At 46.3% G+C, this 22,063-nt stretch overlaps 1 protein-coding gene across 2 annotated transcripts in view; it reads right to left on the minus strand.

Moving 5' to 3' along the window:
* The window catches only part of HNRNPUL1 (heterogeneous nuclear ribonucleoprotein U like 1), a 105,219-nt gene that overhangs the window by 79,144 nt on the left and 4,012 nt on the right, over positions 1 to 22,063 (minus strand). For both annotated transcript variants that reach the window (XM_069207536.1, XM_069207535.1), the window contains exons 5-9: positions 20,538 to 20,608; positions 19,559 to 19,698; positions 17,536 to 17,635; positions 14,913 to 15,025; positions 2,909 to 3,175 (exon numbers count right to left, since the gene is read on the minus strand). In XM_069207536.1, coding sequence (XP_069063637.1) covers positions 2,909 to 3,175; positions 14,913 to 15,025; positions 17,536 to 17,635; positions 19,559 to 19,698; positions 20,538 to 20,608 — 691 coding nt within the window. The remainder of the gene's footprint in view (positions 1 to 2,908; positions 3,176 to 14,912; positions 15,026 to 17,535; positions 17,636 to 19,558; positions 19,699 to 20,537; positions 20,609 to 22,063) is intronic.

A 22,063-nucleotide genomic window follows, 5' to 3' on the forward strand; every position in this document is an offset into this window, starting at 1 on the left:
GGCGATGCAGGCAGGGCACGGGGGCTTCTCAGGCCAGCCACCGACTGGACTAGGATGAGGGCCGCCTGCTGGTCACTACTGCACTGGTAGGTGGTCCTCTCGGTCCTGGGGGCTGTGAGTGCAGTCTTTGGTCCACGCGTCGGGTTCTTTGTTACCAGGCAGTCGTGGTCAGGGGGAGCCTCTGGATCATCTCTGCAGGCGTCGCTGTAGGGGTGCAGGGAGGTCAACTCAGGGTACCCACGTCGTCGTAGGGACCTAGGAGTCCTCTCTGCGGTGTTGGTTCTCCGGAACTCGAGTGAGGGCGTCGGTGCAGAGTGAGAAGTCTCACGCTTCTGGCGGGTAGAGAGTTCTTTAAAAGTTGCAAAGTTATTGCACTTTTTGAACAGTGCCTTGGTCCTTCGGATTCAGGGCAGTCCTCGGAGTCCTCAGAGGTCGCTGCTCCTTGTCTGATGCGTCGTCGTGCACGTTCTTCGAGCCTGGGGACAGGCAGGTAGGGCTGGGGCCAAGTCAGTTGTCGGAACAGTCGTCGTCGTCTCTGCAGGGCTTTTAGGTCAGCAGTCCTTGTTGTAGGTTGCAGGAATCTGATTTCCTGGGTTCAGGGTCGCCCCTAAAAATTAAATTTAGGGGTGTGTTTAGGTCGGGGGGAGCAGTAGCATATGGCTAATGTCCTTGAGGGTGGCTACACCCTCTTTGTGCCTCCTCCCTGAGGCGAGGGGGGGGGGCACATCCCTATTCCTATTGGGGGAATCATCCAAAACCAAGATGGAGGATTTCTAAAGGCAGGGGTCACCTCAGCTCAGGGAACCTTAGGGGCTGTCCTGACTGGTGGGCGACTCCTTTGTTTTCCTCATTACCTCCCCCAGCCTTGCCACCAAAAATGGGGGCAGTGGCCAGAGGGGCGGGCACCTCCACTAGCTGGGATGCTGTAACAAAAGGCATGAGCCTTTGAGGCCCACTGCCAGGTGTTACAGTTCCTGCAGGGGGAAGTGAGAAGCACAGGCTTTGTTCGTGGCCAGAGTGGCAAAGGCACTCACTCCATGTGGCCAAAAAGTCGTCTGGTTGTGGCAGGCTGGCAGAAACTGGTCAGCCTAGCACTAGGAGTCGGACTGGTATTCAGGGGGCATCTCTAAGATGCCCTCTGGGTGTATTTTACAATAAATCCCACAATGGCATCAGTGTGCATTTATTGTGCTGAGAAGTTTGATACAAAATTTCCCAGTTTTCAGTGTAGCCATTATGGAACTGTGGAGTTCGTGTTTGTCAAACTCCCAGACCATGTACTCTTTATGGCTGCCCTGCACTTACAATGTCTGAGGTTTTGCTTAGACACTGTAGGGGCATAGTGCTCATGCACTTATGCCCTCACCTGTGGTATAGTGCACCCTGCCTTTGGGCTGTAAAGCCTTCTAGAGGTGTAACTTACTTTTGCCACAGGCAGTGAGGGGGGCATGGCACCCTGAGGTGAGTGCCATGTCGACTTAGTAATTTTCTCCTCACCAGCACACACAAGCTGTGAGGCAGTGTGCATGTGCTGAGTGAGGGGTCCTCAAGTGGCATAAGACATCCTGCAACCCTTAGAGACCTTCCCTGGCCACAGGGCCCTTGGTACCAGGGGTACCATTGACAAGGGACTTATCTGTGTGCCAGGGCTGTGCCAATTGTGGAAACAAAGGTACAGTTTAGGGAAAGAACACTAGTGCTGGGGCCTGTTTGACAGGATCCCAGCACACTTTCAATCATAACTGGCATCAACAAACGGCAAAAAGTCAGGGGGTAACCATGCAAAGGAAGGCATTTCCTTATATTCACTATCAGAACATGTGAAACACACCAGTAAATGCCCTACCTTTTAAATACACTGCACCCTGCCCATGGGGCTGACTTGGGCCTACATTGCGGGTGACTTATGTGTAGTAAAAGGGAAGGTCTGGGCCTGGCAAGTAGGTGCACTTGCCAGGCCAAAATGGCAATTATAAACTGCCCACACAGACACTGCAGTGGCAGGTGTGAGACAGGTTTAAAGGGATATTTGTGTGGGTGGCACAATCAGTGTTGCAGGACCACTATTAGCATTTCATTTGTAGGCACTGGGCACGCTAGCTGCACTATACTAGGGACTTACTAGTAAATCAAATACACCAACCATGGATAAACCAATCACCAGTACGTTTTAGACAGAGAGCATGTGCACTTTAGCACCAGTTAGCAGTGGTTAAGTGTCCAGAGTCCTGAAGCCAACATAAGAAAGGTCAGGAAAAACAAAATAGGAGGAAGAAGGCAAAATGTTAGCAGATAACCCTGCCTTGCCTCTTTTTTCCTGCTATATAATTCTAAATACTAGCATGTTGGACAGCTTACCCAGAGAGGTGGGCATTATGTTCATACAAATAGAAAGGGAACTTATTAGTGGTGCTGTGCACTGGTCCTCAGCTGTCCTAGATTTTTGTTGAATACTTTTGGACGCACATGCAACTATGTACGTGAAACATACTTTTAGTCTGTTCAGGTATTTTCCTGTGCAGTGGTTTCTTCCGTCAGTGATACGCAGGTTACAAAGGGTGTCTGGAGAAGCACTTAAATGAAAAAAAAAAAACTGCAAACTTTAGGACAGTCAGCATAAAGAAGCAAAGTCAAAAGCTCAGAAAGGTTTAGAGTTCACTTTCAGGTGTCCAAGCAATAGCTTTCTTGCTCAAGTTATGCACACTCCTCCATCTTGCTCAGAACACAATGCTTGGACAGGCTGAATAATGTTAGTGCATAGTAGAAAGGGAGTGTGTATACATACACTTCTGCAACAGAAACTCCATTGTTATTGAACAGTTAAGCACACACTATTACAATAGGCTAAGCAAGTTATTAGGAACTTATGGAAGAAAAAAGGAGGAAGGAAATCTATGCAACCACTTACCTCACAATCGGCTTTAGTTTTGGGCCCAACACTACCACGAACTCTTTCATAGAGAGGAACGTGCTGCAGAAATGTGTAACCTGGCAGAATTGGGAAGAAGGGCTCATCTTTCTGTCCAAAGTTGAAGTCAACAGAGCAGTTCTTTACAAGAACATGTGGAAAGAGTGCTTTGCCAGACAAAGTGTCCTTCTTAATTTTGTAGGCAGGTCCCAGCGATTTACCATTTTTTGTGAACAACATTTCCACACCGTTCTTCGACTCAAAGTCCTAATTATAAAGAGGGAAGAAAGAAAAAAAAAGATGGTGAAACGATCTTCAGGCACCTTTCCAATTGGCCATCTCTCTGTAACTGCATCTGCAGTAGAGCACTTCACAAATAATAAAAATGAAAAAAAATAAAAACAAATGAAGTATTTTTTCATCAAAAGGCACTTGCCATTTAAACATGATGCCATTTTATATTTACACATAGGATCTTCACTATATGCCAGGCTACATTAAACTGACACACTCACACCAGAAAATTACACCAAAAGATAAGAACCCTTTCTACACCAATCTGGAGATAATTGTAATGAAGTGTGATTAGCAGTAGCAGTAAAGTAATGTGAGGAAATGCCCTTTGTAGGAAGTTGGCTCTGTATGTGCTATTTCAAAGTAAGGAATAGTGTAGGAAGTTGGCTCTGTATGTGCTATTTCAAAGTAAGGAATAGCATGCACAGAGTCCAAGGGTTCCCCTTAGAGGTAAAATAGTGGTAAAAAATAGATAATACTAATGCTCTATTTTGTGGTAGTGTGGTCGAGCAGTAGGCTTATCCAAGGAGTAGTGTTAAGCATTTGTTGTACATACACATAGACAATAAATGAGGTACACACACTCAGAGACAAATCCAGCCAATAGGTTTTTATATAGAAAAATATCTTTTCTTAGTTTATTTTAAGAACCACAGGTTCAAATTCTACATGTAATAGCTCCTTCGAAAGGTATTGCAGGTAAGTACTTTAGGAACTTCAAATCATAAAAATTGCATGTATACTTTTCAAGTTATTGACGAATAGCTGTTTTAAAAGTGGACACTTAGTGCAATTTTCACAGTTCCTAGGGGAGGTAAGTATTTGTTAGGTTAACCAGGTAAGTAAGACACTTACAGGGCTTAGTTCTTGGTCCAAGGTAGCCCACCGTTGGGGGTTCAGAGCAACCCCAAAGTCACCACACCAGCAGCTCAGGGCCGGTCAGGTGCAGAGTTCAAAGTGGTGCCCAAAACGCATAGGCTAGAATGGATAGAAGGGGGTGCCCCGGTTCCGGTCTGCTGGCAGGTAAGTACCCGCGTCTTCGGAGGGCAGACCAGGGGGGTTTTGTAGGGCACCGGGGGGGACACAAGTCCACACAGAAATTTCACCCTCAGCGGCGCGGGGGCGGCCGGGTGCAGTGTAGAAACAAGCGTCGGGTTCGCAATGTTAGTCTATGAGAGATCTCGGGATCTCTTCAGCGCTGCAGGCAGGCAAGGGGGGGATTCCTCGGGGAAACCTCCACTTGGGCAAGGGAGAGGGACTCCTGGGGGTCACTTCTCCAGTGAAAGTCCGGTCCTTCAGGTCCTGGGGGCTGCGGGTGCAGGGTCTCTCCCAGGCGTCGGGACTTTAGGTTCAAAGAGTCGCGGTCAGGGGAAGCCTCGGGATTCCCTCTGCAGGCGGCGCTGTGGGGGCTCAGGGGGGACAGGTTTTGGTACTCACAGTATCAGAGTAGTCCTGGGGTCCCTCCTGAGGTGTCGGATCTCCACCAACCGAGTCGGGGTCGCCGGGTGCAGTGTTGCAAGTCTCACGCTTCTTGCGGGGAGCTTGCAGGGTTCTTTGAAGCTGCTGGAAACAAAGTTGCAGCTTTTCTTGGAGCAGGTCCGCTGTCCTCGGGAGTTTGTCTTTTCGAAGCAGGGGCAGTCCTCAGAGGATGTCGAGGTCGCTGGTCCCTTCGGAAGGCGTCGCTGGAGCAGGATCTTTGGAAGGCAGGAGACAGGCCGGTGAGTTTCTGGAGCCAAGGCAGTTGTCGTCTTCTGGTCTTCCGCTGCAGGGGTTTTCAGCTGGGCAGTCCTTCTTCTTGTTGCAGGAATCTAATTTTCTAGGGTTCAGGGTAGCCCTTAAATACTAAGTTTAAGGGCGTGTTTAGGTCTGGGGGGTTAGTAGCCAATGGATACTAGCCCTGAGGGTGGGTACACCCTCTTTGTGCCTCCTCCCAAGGGGAGGGGGTCACAATCCTAACCCTATTGGGGGAATCCTCCATCTGCAAGATGGAGGATTTCTAAAAGTTAGAGTCACCTCAGCTCAGGACACCTTAGGGGCTGTCCTGACTGGCCAGTGACTCCTCCTTGTTATTCTCATTATTTTCTCCGGCCTTGCCGCCAAAAGTGGGGCCTGGCCGGAGGGGGCGGGCAACTCCACTAGCTGGAGTGTCCTGCTGGGTTGGCACAAAGGAGGTGAGCCTTTGAGGCTCACCGCCAGGTGTGACAATTCCTGCCTGGGAGAGGTGTTAGCATCTCCACCCAGTGCAGGCTTTGTTACTGGCCTCAGAGTGACAAAGGCACTCTCCCCATGGGGCCAGCAACATGTCTCGGTTTGTGGCAGGCTGCTAGAACTAGTCAGCCTACACAGATAGTCGGTTAAGTTTCAGGGGGCACCTCTAAGGTGCCCTCTGTGGTGTATTTTACAATAAAATGTACACTGGCATCAGTGTGCATTTATTGTGCTGAGAAGTTTGATACCAAACTTCCCAGTTTTCAGTGTAGCCATTATGGTGCTGTGGAGTTCGTGTTTGACAGACTCCCAGACCATATACTCTTATGGCTACCCTGCACTTACAATGTCTAAGGTTTTGTTTAGACACTGTAGGGGTACCATGCTCATGCACTGGTACCCTCACCTATGGTATAGTGCACCCTGCCTTAGGGCTGTAAGGCCTGCTAGAGGGGTGTCTTACCTATACTGCATAGGCAGTGAGAGGCTGGCATGGCACCCTGAGGGGAGTGCCATGTCGACTTACTCGTTTTGTCCTCACTAGCACACACAAGCTGGTAAGCAGTGTGTCTGTGCTGAGTGAGAGGTCTCCAGGGTGGCATAAGACATGCTGCAGCCCTTAGAGACCTTCCTTGGCATCAGGGCCCTTGGTACTAGAGGTACCAGTTACAAGGGACTTATCTGGATGCCAGGGTCTGCCAATTGTGGATACAATGGTACATTTTAGGTGAAGGAACACTGGTGCTGGGGCCTGGTTAGCAGGGTCCCAGCACACTTCTCAGTCAAGTCAGCATCAGTATCAGGCAAAAAGTGGGGGGTAACTGCAACAGGGAGCCATTTCTTTACAAATAGCATGCACAGAGTCCAAGGGTTCCCCTTAGAGGTAAAATAGTGGTAAAAATAGATAATACTAATGCTCTATTTTGTGGTAGTGTGGTCGAGCAGTAGGCTTACCCAAGGAGTAGTGTTAAGCATTTGTTGTACATACACATAGACAATAAATGAGGTACACACACTCAGAGACAAATCCAGCCAATAGGTTTTTGTATAGAAAAATATATTTTCTTAGTTTATTTTAAGAACCACAGGTTCAAATTCTACATGTAATATCTCATTTGAAAGGTATTGCAGGTAAGTACTTTAGGAACTTTAAATCATAAAAATTGCATGTATACTTTTCAAGTTATTGACAAATAGCTGTTTTAAAAGTGGACACTTAGTGCAATTTTCACAGTTCCTAGGGGAGGTAAGTTTTGGTTAGTTTTACCAGGTAAGTAAGACACTTACAGGGTTCAGTTCTTGGTCCAAGGTAGCCCACCGTTGGGGGTTCAGAGCAACCCCAAAGTCACCACACCAGCAGCTCAGGGCCGGTCAGGTGCAGAGTTCAAAGTGGTGCCCAAAACACATAGGCTAGAATGGAGAGAAGGGGGTGCCCCGGTTCCGGTCTGCTTGCAGGTAAGTACCCGCGTCTTCGGAGGGCAGACCAGGGGGGTTTTGTAGGGCACCGGGGGGGACACAAGCCCACACAGAAATTTCACCCTCAGCAGCGCGGGGGCGGCCGGGTGCAGTGTAGAAACAAGCGTCGGGTTCGCAATGTTAGTCTATGAGAGATCTCGGGATCTCTTCAGCGCTGCAGGCAGGCAAGGGGGGGGTTCCTCGGGGAAACCTCCACTTGGGCAAGGGAGAGGGACTCCTGGGGGTCACTTCTCCAGTGAAAGTCCGGTCCTTCGGGTCCTGCGGGTGCAGGGTCTCTCCCAGGCGTCGGGACTTTGGATTCAAAGAGTCGCGGTCAGGGGAAGCCTCGGGATTCCCTCTGCAGGCGGCGCTGTGGGGGCTCAGGGGGGACAGGTTTTGGTACTCACAGTATCAGAGTAGTCCTGGGGTCCCTCCTGAGGTGTCGGATCTCCACCAGCCGAGTCGGGGTCGCCGGGTGCAGTGTTGCAAGTCTCACGCTTCTTGCGGGGAGCTTGCAGGGTTCTTTCAAGGCTGCTGGAAACAAAGTTGCAGCCTTTCTTGGAGCAGGTCCGCTGTCCTCGGGAGTTTCTTGTCTTGTCGAAGCAGGGGCAGTCCTCAGAGGATGTCGAGGTCGCTGGTCCCTTTGGAAGGCGTCGCTGGAGCAGGGTCTTTGGAAGGCAGAAGACAGGCCGGTGAGTTTCTGGAGCCAAGGCAGTTGTCGTCTTCTGGTCTTCCTCTGCAGGGGTGTAAAGAAATGGCTCCCTGTTGCAGTTACCCCCCCACTTTTTGCCTGATACTGATGCTGACTTGACTGAGAAGAGTGCTGGGACCCTGCTAACCAGGCCCCAGCACCAGTGTTCCTTCACCTAAAATGTACCATTGTATCCACAATTGGCACACCCTGGCATTCAGATAAGTCCCTTGTAACTGGTACTTCTAGTACCAAGGGCCCTGATGCCAAGGAAGGTCTCTAAGGGCTGCAGCATGTCTTATGCCACCCTAGAGACCCCTCACTCAGCACAGACACACTGCTTACAAGCCTGTGTGTGCTAGTGGGAACAAAATGAGTAAGTCGACATGGCACTCCCCTCAGGGTGCCATGCCAGCCTCTCACTGCCTATGCAGTATAGGTAAGACACCCCTCTAGCAGGCCTTACAGCCCTAAGGCAGGGTGCACTATACCATAGGTGAGGGTACCAATGCATGAGCATGGTACCCCTACAGTGTCTAAACAAAACCTTAGACATTGTAAGTGCAGGGTAGCCATAAGAGTATATGGTCTGGGAGTCTGTCAAACACGAACTCCACAGCACCATAATGGCTACACTGAAAACTGGGAAGTTTGGTATCAAACTTCTCAGCACAATAAATGCACACTGATGCCAGTGTACATTTTATTGCAAAACACACCCCAGAGGGCACCTTAGAGGTGCCCCCTGAAACTTAACCGACTGTCTGTGTAGGCTGACTAGTTCCAGCAGCCTGCCACACCAGAGACATGTTGCTGGCCCCATGGGGAGAGTGCCTTTGTCACTCTGAGGCCAGTAACAAAGCCTGCACTGGGTGGAGATGCTAACACCTCCCCCAGGCAGGAGCTGTGACACCTGGCGGTGAGCCTCAAAGGCACACCCCTTTGTCACAGCCCAGCAGGGCACTCCAGCTTAGTGGAGTTGCCCGCCCCCTCCGGCCACGGCCCCCACTTTTGGCGGCAAGGCTGGAGGGAACAAAGAAAGCTACAAGGAGGAGTCACTGGCCAGTCAGGACAGCCCCTAAGGTGTCCTGAGCTGAGGTGACTCTGACTTTTAGAAATCCTCCATCTTGCAGATGGAGGATTCCCCCAATAGGGTTAGGATTGTGACCCCCTCCCCTTGGGAGGAGGCACAAAGAGGGTGTACCCACCCTCAGGGCTAGTAGCCATTGGCTACTAACCCCCCAGACCTAAACACGCCCTTAAATTTAGTATTTAAGGGCTACCCTGAACCCTAGAAAATTAGATTCCTGCAACTACAAGAAGAAGGACTGCCCAGCTGAAAACCCCTGCAGCGGAAGACCAGAAGACGACAACTGCCTTGGCTCCAGAAACTCACCGGCCTGTCTCCTGCCTTCCAAAGATCCTGCTCCAGCGACGCCTTCCAAAGGGACCAGCGACCTCGACATCCTCTGAGGACGGCCCCTGCTTCGAAAAGACAAGAAACTCCCGAGGACAGCGGACCTGCTCCAAAAAGACTGCAACTTTGTTTCAAGAAGCAGCTTTAAAGAACCCTGCAATCTCCCCGCAAGAAGCGTGAGACTTGCAACACTGCACCCGGCGACCCCGACTCGGCTGGTGGAGAACCAACACCTCAGGGAGGACCCCCGGACTACTCTACGACTGTGAGTACCAAAACCTGTCCCCCCTGAGCCCCCACAGCGCCACCTGCAGAGGGAATCCCGAGGCTTCCCCTGACCGCGACTCTCTGAAACCTAAGTCCCGACGCCTGGAAAAGACCCTGCACCCGCAGCCCCCAGGACCTGAAGGACCGGACTTTCACTGCAGAAGTGACCCCCAGGAGTCCCTCTCCCTTGACCAAGTGGAGGTTTCCCCGAGGAACCCCCCCCTTGCCTGCCTGCAGCGCTGAAGAGATCCCTAGATCTCCCATTGACTTCCATTACAAACCCGACGCTTGTTTCTACACTGCACCCGGCCGCCCCCGCGCTGCTGAGGGTGAAATTTCTGTGTGGGCTTGTGTCCCCCCCGGTGCCCTACAAAACCCCCCTGGTCTGCCCTCCGAAGACGCGGGTACTTACCTGCAAGCAGACCGGAACCGGGGCACCCCCTTCTCTCCATTCTAGCCTATGTGTTTTGGGCACCACTTTGAACTCTGCACCTGACCGGCCCTGAGCTGCTGGTGTGGTGACTTTGGGGTTGCTCTGAACCCCCAACGGTGGGCTACCTTGGACCAAGAACTAAGCCCTGTAAGTGTCTTACTTACCTGGTTAACCTAACAAATACTTACCTCCCCTAGGAACTGTGAAAATTGCACTAAGTGTCCACTTTTAAAACAGCTATTTGTGAATAACTTGAAAAGTATACATGCAATTTTGATGATTTGAAGTTCCTAAAGTACTTACCTGCAATACCTTTCGAATGAGATATTACATGTAGAATTTGAACCTGTGGTTCTTAAAATAAACTAAGAAAAGATATTTTTCTATACAAAAACCTATTGGCTGGATTTGTCTCTGAGTGTGTGTACCTCATTTATTGCCTATGTGTATGTACAACAAATGCTTAACACTACTCCTTGGATAAGCCTACTGCTCGACCACACTACCACAAAATAGAGCATTAGTATTATCTCTTTTTGCCACTATCTTACCTCTAAGGGGAACCCTTGGACTCTGTGCATGCTATTCCTTACTTTGAAATAGCACATACAGAGCCAACTTCCTACAAGGGGTTTTCAGCTAGGCAGTCCTTCTTGTAGTTGCAGGAATCTAATTTTCTAGGGTTCAGGGTAGCCCTTAAATACTAAATTTAAGGGCGTGTTTAGGTCTGGGGGGTTAGTAGCCAATGGCTACTAGCCCTGAGGGTGGGTACACCCTCTTTGTGCCTCCTCCCAAGGGGAGGGGGTCACAATCCTAACCCTATTGGGGGAATCCTCTATCTGCAAGATGGAGGATTTCTAAAAGTTAGAGTCACTTCAGCTCAGGACACCTTAGGGGCTGTCCTGACTGGCCAGTGACTCCTCCTTGTTTTTCTCATTATTTTCTCCGGCCTTGCCGCCAAAAGTGGGGCCTGGCCGGAGGGGGCGGGCAACTCCACTAGCTGGAGTGTCCTGCTGGGTTGGCACAAAGGAGGGGAGCCTTTGAGGCTCACCGCCAGGTGTGACAATTCCTGCCCGGGGGGGGGTGTTAGCATCTCCACCCAGTGCAGGCTTTGTTACTGGCCTCAGAGTGACAAAGGCACTCTCCCCATGGGGCCAGCAACATGTCTCGGTTTGTGGCAGGCTGCTAAAACTAGTCAGCCTACACAGATAGTCGGTTAAGTTTCAGGGGGCACCTCTAAGGTGCCCTCTGGGGTGTATTTTACAACAAAATGTACACTGGCATCAGTGTGCATTTATTGTGCTGAGAAGTTTGATACCAAACTTCCCAGTTTTCAGTGTAGCCATTATGGTGCTGTGGAGTTCGTGTTTGACAAACTCCCAGACCATATACTCTTATGGCTACCCTGCACTTACAATGTCTAAGGTTTTGTTTAGACACTGTAGGGGTACCATGCTCATGCACTGGTACCCTCACCTATGGTATAGTGCACCCTGCCTTAGGGCTGTAAGGCCTGCTAGAGGGGTGTCTTACCTATACTGCATAGGCAGTGAGAGGCTGGCATGGCACCCTGAGGGGAGTGCCATGTCGACTTACTCGTTTTGTCCTCACTAGCACACACAAGCTGGCAAGCAGTGTGTCTGTGCTGAGTGAGGGGTCTCCAGGGTGGCATAAGACATGCTGCAGCCCTTAGAGACCTTCCTTGGCATCAGGGCCCTTGGTACTAGAAGTACCAGTTACAAGGGACTTATCTGGATGCCAGGGTCTGCCAATTGTGGATACAAAAGTACAGGTTAGGGAAAGAACACTGGTGCTGGGGCCTGGTTAGCAGGCCTCAGCACACTTTCAATTGTAAACATAGCATCAGCAAAGGCAAAAAGTCAGGGGGCAACCATGCCAAGGAGGCATTTCCTTACACCCTTTCTACACGGTCACACCCCCCCCCCCTTTTTTCAGAGATATACAGGCTCAACACTTGGGAGCTGACGTCCAATCGCCAGTAAATGTGCTCTCACCCCCCCCCCTTCAAAACATGTAGCATCTGCTAATCCCCAAAGTCATATATAACCTACCCGTAAGATCCCTAATACATCGTAACCAGGGTCTCTAAGTTGGACCTCATTAGTGGACTGCAGCGCCAATTGTGGCACCACTAAAGTGACAAAATGAAAACATGACTAAGCCTGCCACTACAGCCTTGATAAGCAGTTTTAAACTGCAAACGTGACCTAGCAAAATAAACGTTTACTGGCAGGTCACTCCCTAAGTTAGGTCCTAAGTGCCCATAAGACAGAGTGAATGGTGTTTAAAAAGTTGGAAAATGTGTTCCTGGTTCTACATGCTCTGGAAGTGATAAATCTCCTGTGTTATTTTTTACTGAGGCAAGTTTGGCTCTTCTACAGAAAAGCACTGAGTTAGTTTGGGAATAGCTAGACCCATGATTCAAGGACTCAAATTAATGGGAATTTAACATACAATCTGATGGTAAAGTCTGGTTTAAAATTATTATTTAGAAAGGCCACTTTTGGAAAGTTATTTTCTGGTCTAAAGACTCTAGTAGCCCTTTCTGAGATCATTCTCAACTGTAAAATGGAAGCATGAGTTAGGTGTGACCTCCTGCCAGGGGGTACGGGATACATAAGGAAGGGAGGCAAATGTACACTTCTCATAGGGGCACTCACTGTCACAGGCAGATACACCTCCCACACCTAGTCCAGCCCCTGGTCTAAGTAGCAACAGTAGCAGAAAGCCTGGTGGGTGAGGGATGGGGGCGTAGGAACCCATCTCAGAGCTAGTTTTGAGGAGGAAGTTTGTCTTTTCACTGTATACACCTCAGTTATCTGCCCATAGCTCTGACCCAGTGAAGAAAGATTCTGGAATTGTGGATTTGGGCAAAGGGGAGTCCTGTGGAATAGTTTTGTATAAATCACTCAGGAAATGATGACAAAGTGGGTAGGACTGACCCTGGAAGCTTTCTAGTTGGCTTGCCTTCTGTTAAGCTCCAGGAAAACAAAAGCTGCAAGAAATCCTGCAACAGGGCCTGGTGGCTTCAGGGGCTTGAGTCCTAACTTATCAAGTTGTGCCAAAAAGGTCTTGGACCTTTAGCTGGCGTTAAAAGAGTACCCCTCCCCAACACAGATAGCCTTGGTTGGCGCACTGCACTTTTTTTTGGCAGCAGAATACTCAAGAACTCCTAAAAATCTAATTTCCAGTTTCTAAGATTTGATACCGGAAGTTTTTTGGTCTATTTGCTCGGTACGATTCATACTATTTGTATAAAAGCAAGATTTTTCTTTCACATTTTTTACTTAACTGCTTTGGTACTGATAAATGGCTCACTTGTTTAAGTGAGGTATGCCTTACTGTTTCCTTGAGTTACCCAAGGCTAAGCTAAGTTTAAAACTAAAGTAACCGAACTAGGAGGATACAGAATAGTGACAAAGGGCCAGATGGCTCATCATCATCCCAGTTTGCATTTCCTAAATAGCGTTTTTTTTTTTTTAAAAAGCGCTTTAAGAAATGCAATGTGGAATGTATGAAAATTGCAATTCGGTAATAGCAATTTCTTAATGGCCGCTATCGTTTTTACCGAATCGCAATTAGGGAATGGGACTGCATTCTTCCCTCGGGCCTGTAGGCCCACAGGAACGAATGGTTTTGCATTGCCCCCTTTAATGCACCCCAAAAAGATATTAGTGGACATGTAAAGCACAATTATGCCCAAGGGGGGGGCGTGCGCTACATGTCATTTTAAAAAATGCATTTGTAATGCATTTTTAAAAACTGCACATGCTTACCACCAAACTGGAGTATGTGGTAAATGCATTTTCTAAATGCCAAATTCGCATTTAGGAAATGCATGTCACATGTGCTTTGGAAATCGCAAATAGGAATTCCCTGTTCGCAAATTCCGATTTACTCCCTATTCAGTCACAATTTTAGGGAAATCGCTGAAAATTGTGATTCCCTAAAATTGCACTGCACTGCCTTTCATACACCCCGAAAGGGCAAATTTGTAAACAGTGGAATTTACTGATTTGCACCATTTGCGAATGCAAAATAATTAGATACATCTGGCCCGAAATTACTTGGTGAGGCCTCACAAGTACCCAACTAGTAATCTTTCTCAAAAGTCATATATAATAAAAGTTAAAAAATAAAACACACACTAGGAAAAAGCACAAATTGTGTACTATAGCAGATAATATTGGTATTCCATGGATTATCTTCTCTGCCGTTTGAAAGACTTAACCATCTCTTGCAGACAATACAGCAAATATCAGCCTGGCAATGACACATACTCATCCTGGAAGCCATGTCCTCTTTAAACGCCACTGCACCAGGAGAGGAGTTGGGATGGGGAGGTCTTGAAGAGGATCCACAAAAATACAAGAGTCCATGCTAATGAACTCACATATACACGCAATAACTGTTTCCTAACATACGCGAAGGATTCAATGGGAAAGGTGTGCAAAAAGCATGAAAAATGGCTATATAGACATTTGGATATTTAGCGGGATGCAAGCTACCTACACTGATGTCAGTACCGGGAGGCTTATTTTAGCACTGCAGAATGAGGGCTAGAATCCAGTAGGGATATATGATTGCCTAGGTTAGCCCCTACTTAGCCTTAAAGCAACCTGTAGGTCCAATACAAACACCTAGATGTCCTGGCTGGCACAGTGAACAGACGCCAGACATGTTGAAAATTAGGCATGAAGAGAAATGGATATGTCTAAAATGAGAGACTTGCCTGATTCCCTGTCAAGGAAATTGCTTAATTACACGTGCCCCTTTCTGGGACGTGGTTAGCTCTAACCCGGTCTTAAGCGTGGTCCTGCATGTCCACCATGGATAATGCACTTTGGGGACCAAGGGTTGACACCACTAGTCTATATGGGTGAGGTTTTGCACCTACATAAGAAAAAGCTTCAATTTCGCATACCGTTGCACCACTTTACTTTAATGTGTAAAAGTGTTTTGACATGCTGCTTGTGAGTTGTTCTGCCCATGATTAGTGCCTCTCTTTGGTCAAACCAATTGGATTTTTAAGTGCATGTGATCTCATAGGTTTTTTAATAAACATTTAAGCATTCAAGAACTCATAAGGGCTGAAAAATACAGTACTCAATAATAATGAGGATCTTCATGATAGAAATTACAAAGTTACCACTGGTCCACTGAGGAAAGACACCAATGATTCAGTGTTAAGGCTAGTGTTTTGTCATCATATACTTACAAGATAACATCCAATAACATCGTGCTCTGCAAAGGGCTCCCCATAGTTCTCAAACTTGGAGTTTTGAGATTTCTTACCAGTACCACCATATCCATAAGAAAATGGTTCTTCGCCTGCATAAATAAAAAGCAGGAATGTATGATCGTATACAAACACACATAGGTATACAAACACATAGGCATATTTTCAATGGACAAGTTAACATGCACACATTACAAAATGAGATTGACAAATAAGGACAGCAGAAAATGAGGTTTTTTTTTTTTGCAAAAAGATGAACTTATTGGCACTAGTGTAAAAATAAGGGGTGTAGTCATTTATCTGTAACCCCTTAAAGGGAACAAGCACTGGCAAAGCAAACAAGTCAGGCCCTTATGTGATAGGGCCCTGTATATAAAAATGGATGAATGAAAAACGGGTGCAGACGAATGAGGGGAACAACACACTGAAATTCAGTGGGGAAAAAAAGCTGTTATGGTTCTGAGAAATCAAAACTGAAAAAGCCCCAGAATCACCAGTCATGGTGGGCAACACATTTTCATCGTGTTTCCATGCTCACTTAGAGGTTTTTCTCCTTGAACAGCACAAAACACACAGTTCCCAGTGCTGTAGGAAGAGGAAACTGAAGTCTTTGATATCCCCGAGACTTCCAACAGAAGGCAAGCTCTACTCCAAGCCCTTGGAGAACTTTATCAAGCAGGACACACAACAAATTTCACCCTTTGCACTCTTTTCAGGCACAAGCAGTCCAGTAAGCAACACAGGAAAGGACAGAACTCCTCCAGCTCTTCTCCTGGGCAGAGGTTCCTCTTGATTCCAGAAAGATTCTAGAGGTCAGTGGTTTTGGGTCTACTACTTAAACACCTTTTTGCCTTTGAAGTTGGCAAAACTTCAAAGCAAAGTCTCACACATTTGCAAGATCCTTCCTTGACCAGGCCACGCCCCAGTCACACACACCAGGGGGTCGGCGACTGCATTGTGTAAGGGCAGGCACAGCTCTTTCGGGTGCGAGTAACCACTCCTGCCCTCCCTCTCAACACAGATGGCTTATAAGGATATGCAGGCTACACCCCAGCTCCCTTTGTGTCACTGTCTAGAGGAGAGGTGCAAACTGTTAAACTGACCCAGAGTCCCCAGAATGGTTTATGCAAGAAAATGCCTACTTTCTAAAAGTGGCATTTTCAAACTCACAATACAAAAACCAACTTCAGTAAAAAAATTATTTTTAAATTGTGAGTGCAGAGACCCTAAACACCATACTTCTATCTGCCCTCAAAAGGAATCTGCGCTTTAAAGTTATTTAAATGCACCCACCATGTTAACCTATGAGGGAGATAGGCCTTGTAACAGTGAAAACCGAATTTGGCAGTATTGCACTGATAGGACATGTAAAACACACCAGTATATTTCCTACCTTTGAAATATACTGCACCCTGCCTATCCTGAGGGTGCCTTACATGTAGTAAAAGGGAAGGGTTAGGCCTGGCAAGTGGGCACAAGTGCCAAGACAAATTGGCAGTTTAAAACTGCACACAGACACTGCAGTGGTAGGTCAGAGCCATGTCTACAGAGCTACTAAGGTGGGTGGCACAACCAGTGCTGCAGGCCCACTGGTGGCATTTGATTTACAGGCCTTGGGCCCCTATAGTGCACTTGATTAGGGACTTACCAGTAGATCAAATATGCCAATCATGGATAAACCAATCACTAATACAATTTACATAAGGAGCACTTGCACTTTAGCACTGATCAGCAGTGGTAAAGTGTGTAGAGACAAACCAGCAAAAACAGAGTCCAGTATACCATAAAACAGGAGGTCAGAAGGCAAAGAGACGCGGGAGAGTTGCCAAAAAGCTGCCAGGTCCAAAAATAACCAACCTGGAAAAGTCATCAGAGGAACCTAAACGGTGCCGGTCACCAACTCAGCCAATGTCTGAAGTAGCCTTAGTCAGAAAAGGGGGCTCACTGAAAGCCTGTCTCGTTAGAGAGCTAATGTCTTGCTAGATTTAAAATGAAAAATGGGAAAACTGGACCCATAAAGGCATAAACTTCTTCGAAATTCCTGCACTTTTAGTTAACTCAGTTTTGTCCATAAAGCAGGATTTTGATCACAATGCTTAATTACCAGCCAGGACAAGAGTGGGCTGTACAGTACCTTTAAAGAAAATTCACCAGAATGGCAGACTGGGATTTCAGTTTCAGATTGACACCCAAATACAGTAATGACAAACGTAAGTGACCTTTCAAAAACTGTTCAGGGCGTTACTAAGCACTGCAAAGAGTTGTTGCTTCTTTTGTAACTTTTGCTCCATGTGAGTTAGAAACAATGTGTTAAAGTCTGCAGTTAATGGAGCATATGAATGAATGTGGCAAATGCGACTAGTGCAGCAAACAACAGCAACATAATCACCATTCCAGTGACTGCCTATAAGCTGCTTTAAATTGTAAGGAGGGAAGGAAGAAACCTAAAAAGTAGAAAAAAAGTAAAAACGTATCTGAAATTCTTTCGGGATTCCTAGCTGCATCTAGTTCTGAAATGTTGTCTGGTAAACAACCAATCTGATTCTCACATCTATGTTTCTTATTCAAATTCTCAATTGTTGACACCAATATTTATGCTCACCCAGCTGAGTACTGCAGGAATCCAAAGACCAGCCAATACGTACAACATGAGGATCAGGTTCACTAGCAGGGAGATGTTTCACAGCAATTTCTTCAATTATCTGTTTTGGGGCAAGGAAATAAATTATATTTATGGGGGTAGACTTACCAAGTCAAAACAGTCAAACAAAAAACTACTTTCATAAATGCTTCTGAAAACTACTACATATTCAGGGCCACAGGAATTACGCAGCAGGGAAGCAACGAATTATGAGACAGGTGTGAGTAAATCATGTGCCAAGAAAATGCAAATAAGGCGACAAAATGTGGCACATTTTGATAACATTAATTGAAAATTGTCACTCTTACACATAATACTGCTAACCGTTGCAAAGGGTCTTACACTGCGCATGAACATGATGGTTCATTTAGTAACTTTTGATCAGTGTGTGCTGAAAAAAAAAGTTACCGTTCTCAGATCATGCAGCAAATGCACCAATTACATAACTGTGCGAAAAAGGCTGCAGCTACAGCAATGCATAATTCCAGAGGCCCTTAACATATTGTAAAGTGTGGTGGATGCAACCACATAGTGTACAAGAAAGAATAGATGCATGTATTGGCCATTTTTCTTGGCATCAAAGGAACATTCAGTGGTTACTGAAGTGACGTGTGTGGGTCTTCCCAGGGACACAATACTGACAGACCCAAACAGCAGCTCGTTAGAACCAGGCGCTATAGATCTGCAACACTGGATGAATGGCCAATGTTATCTTAGGCTTAGGTGGGGTCAGCTCCAGAAAATTTGGAAATGCTGCCCAGGTCTAGCTCTTAGCAGAAGATAAACCCTCTCAATAGTGATTCTATGACACTCAGGGGAATAAAATGGAAAAAAGCCAACCCCAAAAATAGTCTATGGTAGAAAAAAAAAGCCCAGGGAATCGTGTAACCCTTACCCTGAAACCCAAGTAACTGGAGTCCAGATTACACTCAAGGGCCACACTGTCCCTTTTAATTTTGAAGGACTACGGTGGAAAAAGTTGCCCTGGGCCAGCTGAAGGGTCTCTTTTCTATTATGTATGGCAAAACATTGGTCAATGTCTTGTGCAGAACTTCCTGGTCTACTAAGGTTATGTCAAAGGGGACAGTGGCAACCCTTAGATTCTACACCTAGTGACCCTTATTTCCAACACTGGTGCCCAGCAGAGCCACTGCATCACACAACCCAATGAACAGAAGTTATGAGAGAGTAATTTTTCATATGCCTAGCGCCATAGCGAGCCAGCAAGATAACGCAGGACGTCGGTTGAAATAGAACCACTATGGTGGATAAGGTGCATATTCTGGTTTTCCGGTCATCAGGGGTCTGACCACAAGAATCGCAGGTGACGCCAGCCTGTACTGGTAAATGTGGCTTTTTGCTTTAGCCAGAACAAGTCTTGCATCTGTTTCCGCTGCCTTAGAGTCTAGCAATTACACAGGAAAACGACAATGGATTATTTGATTTGAGCAGGAGACAAATTAACTGCAGAACAGTAACTTTATCCCCCTTGCTAGCACCAGCAGAACAAGTCTGTGGGTAAAGAAAGGAGATGAGAAAGAATAGTTTGCACAAGTGAGCCAGTCCAACTGGGACAAAGTCATCCCAAATGAGAACGCTTTTTTTGTGCTGAACACAAACGCAACTACACAGCACGCCAAGAATTACATGAAATATGCATGGTCACACAATAAAGGTGCCTGGCACCTCTAATGAGGATTAGAGCTTTATCAACGCAAGACAGTCAATTAACAAATAGACTGAGAGGGTTGGTGGTAGTCGACTTCACTCAGGATGTGAATAAACAATGTGTGACCTAAATCACAATGAAATAGCACTGATAGCCTACAGAAAATAAATAACTGAGTAATACCAGCGGCCTTGCATGGTATAACACCTTTTCAAGAGGCAGAAAAGGACGTCATCCTAAACTCATACCAACTGTCGCAAAATGATATATTGAAGTACACGTCCCCATCAGTAAAGTAAGACATATTATTCTAACCTTCATTTCAAAACACACTCGTCCCTTGTTGGCTCCATAGGTTGCTCTTCCACCAGACCACAGGTAAGCAAATCCTTCCATGGTCAAAGGATACCCAGTGCAACGATCGCCCTCTACTTTAAAATGGAGATCGCAATTGTCTGAAGAAGGGGGGAAAAAAATAGAACAAATATGCAATATATGCAAATGTCGGGGGGAACCTCACAATGGCCAGCACAGTTTTTTTCAAAGTAACTTTGAGAATCGTATAAGGTACAAACATTGAACGATACAAATTTCTGCAGAAAAGCTAACCCCAAAAATTACCCTGGTACGCAAAACCTGTCGGTTATGTTGAAGTCAGCGCCAGCAAAGCAATGCAAAGAGGACGGAAACGGTAAACTATGCTGGATAACAAAAAAGGAAAATTACATTAAAGTTCTTAAACCTTGCTTTCCCTCCCGGATAACGCTTAACTTTAGGTGCATGCAGACAGAGGGGGTTCTCACATAATCACGTTGAAGCTTTCAATGAGCCGTAAGCACAAGCTTGCTTCCACAGAGATAAGCCAAACTCATGTGTCGGACCATCATTGCTCAGTAGCCACATTTCACAATATGTAAGGGTAGGCATTGTGAAAGAGGCAGAACTCTTACCTACATCCGCTTCAGTATATCTTAATGCTAAAGGTGCTACGTGCTCTAAGCACGTGCTACTTTTGGCTATATAAAACGTTTTAGTTTTAACGCAACATTATATTGTTTTTACTAGCAATTGATAGGTCAACAGTTTTAGGTGCAGAACCAACTGTGTAAAGTAGCCAAATTATATTTTCACTGAACATTAAGTGTGAGGCAAGAACTATAAAATAGAAGCATTAGACAAAGTGAGTCACAAGAGACAATGCACTAGCCTAGTGTTAAGTATAATCAAGTGCATCTTGAAAAGGACATGCCGAGTGATATGTTACAACGCTTCTATAAAACGCCTGAAGACTCACATGTATCAAGGACTACAAGGGTATCGTCAAAGCTGTCGTCTTCATCATCACCTGGGGGCTGATCTCTACCTCTGAAGAAAAAGAAAAACACACAACCCTTCAATTAATTTAAGATTATAGCTAAAACTGCATTCATTCTCATAAACATATCAGTAATCGTGTAAAACAAGCCAATTCTAACTCAACGATCATTGGTGTGCTAATAGTGATACTTCATCTCCTTAACACTGCAGGCACAAAGGCCAGATCTGCGATCAGGATCAACACTATTCACCAATATGTTATCTTCTGTGATAACGGATTTGAAAGTTCATCCTAGTCAGAAGCAGCAGCAGTTGCCAGGACTAAGGCAGGATCTGGACTTTTTTTTCTTTTTTAAATACAGATACATGTGCTGTGTGAACCAGAGCGACGAAGTTCTGGTTCATACTGCACCAAGATGCCAGACCCACTTGCGTGGAATTCGCTTTCTCAGGTGCTTCACTACTATTTGTTCCATGGAATATGTCTGTGTCTTGGTCTGTAGGCACAAGGAGACTGCTAATATAGTTCTTAATGTGTGCCCACACCACAGACAGGAAAGAATTGTTAATTCTGATCCCCATACCCAATTCTTTAACAAGGCCACAGTAAGCTGCAGTGGGAAATGCACTTATGGCATAAAGTTCACATGTGGACTGCTGGCTAGACGTACACAACCAAGGAGGAATAACTTTACCAGCAGCAGGACTTTAAATCTACAACTGAAGCCTTAAAGCCAGAAACTGCAGTCAGCAAAAGTTTGGGAAAGCGTAGTTTCAACGATAGCATGGCTAAGCATACCCAATTATACACACACACACACACACACAAATATTTATGTAACAAAAATCCAAAACACCCCGCACATTGCAACTAGTAATTAGCTGCAGTAAACAGACTAAAAATATCATTTTACTGGACATGCTGCAAATGTTTACCATCATTTTAAAAGCTTAATAGTGAATAAAAGTCACGTTACTAGTAAGTTTGATCAGAGTGCAGTTAGACAGCCCACTCAATGCTGGAATACTGTTCAGGAAATCAATGAGTGTACAGATTTTTGGTACATATATTTCAAGAATGCGTAAACAAAAAAAAGTTGCCAAGTTCTCCCTTATGCATGGACAATGTTAAAATCAGTGATTCCAAGGGTAAGGCGGCCTTTGTTGGTTGTAAAGACTTAAGGGCCACGAAAGGCATCTTCACGCAACACAAAAAAGGAAGGTTATCAGTGGAACTGGGACATATGCTGGAGCCCCGGAAGAACAAATTATCCACTGTTAACGTGCAGTCTCGTATCTAGCGCCATTACCTGCATTTTGGGAATCTGGGAAGAGCGTGTGTGAAACGGGGGAGTATTCAGCAGGGGGAGGTGTGTGGGACCAATTGAGTGTACAGAGCATACAGGGTTGTGTTACACTGCCCCTACACTCCTAGCCTTTGAGACATTCCATTCTGTGCACGATCGGCCTCTGCTGGAGGTTAAGGCAAGCATGTCGATTACA

Source organism: Pleurodeles waltl, chromosome 9, assembly GCF_031143425.1.
Source record: "Pleurodeles waltl isolate 20211129_DDA chromosome 9, aPleWal1.hap1.20221129, whole genome shotgun sequence".
In the NCBI taxonomy this organism is placed as follows: Eukaryota; Metazoa; Chordata; class Amphibia; order Caudata; family Salamandridae; genus Pleurodeles; species Pleurodeles waltl.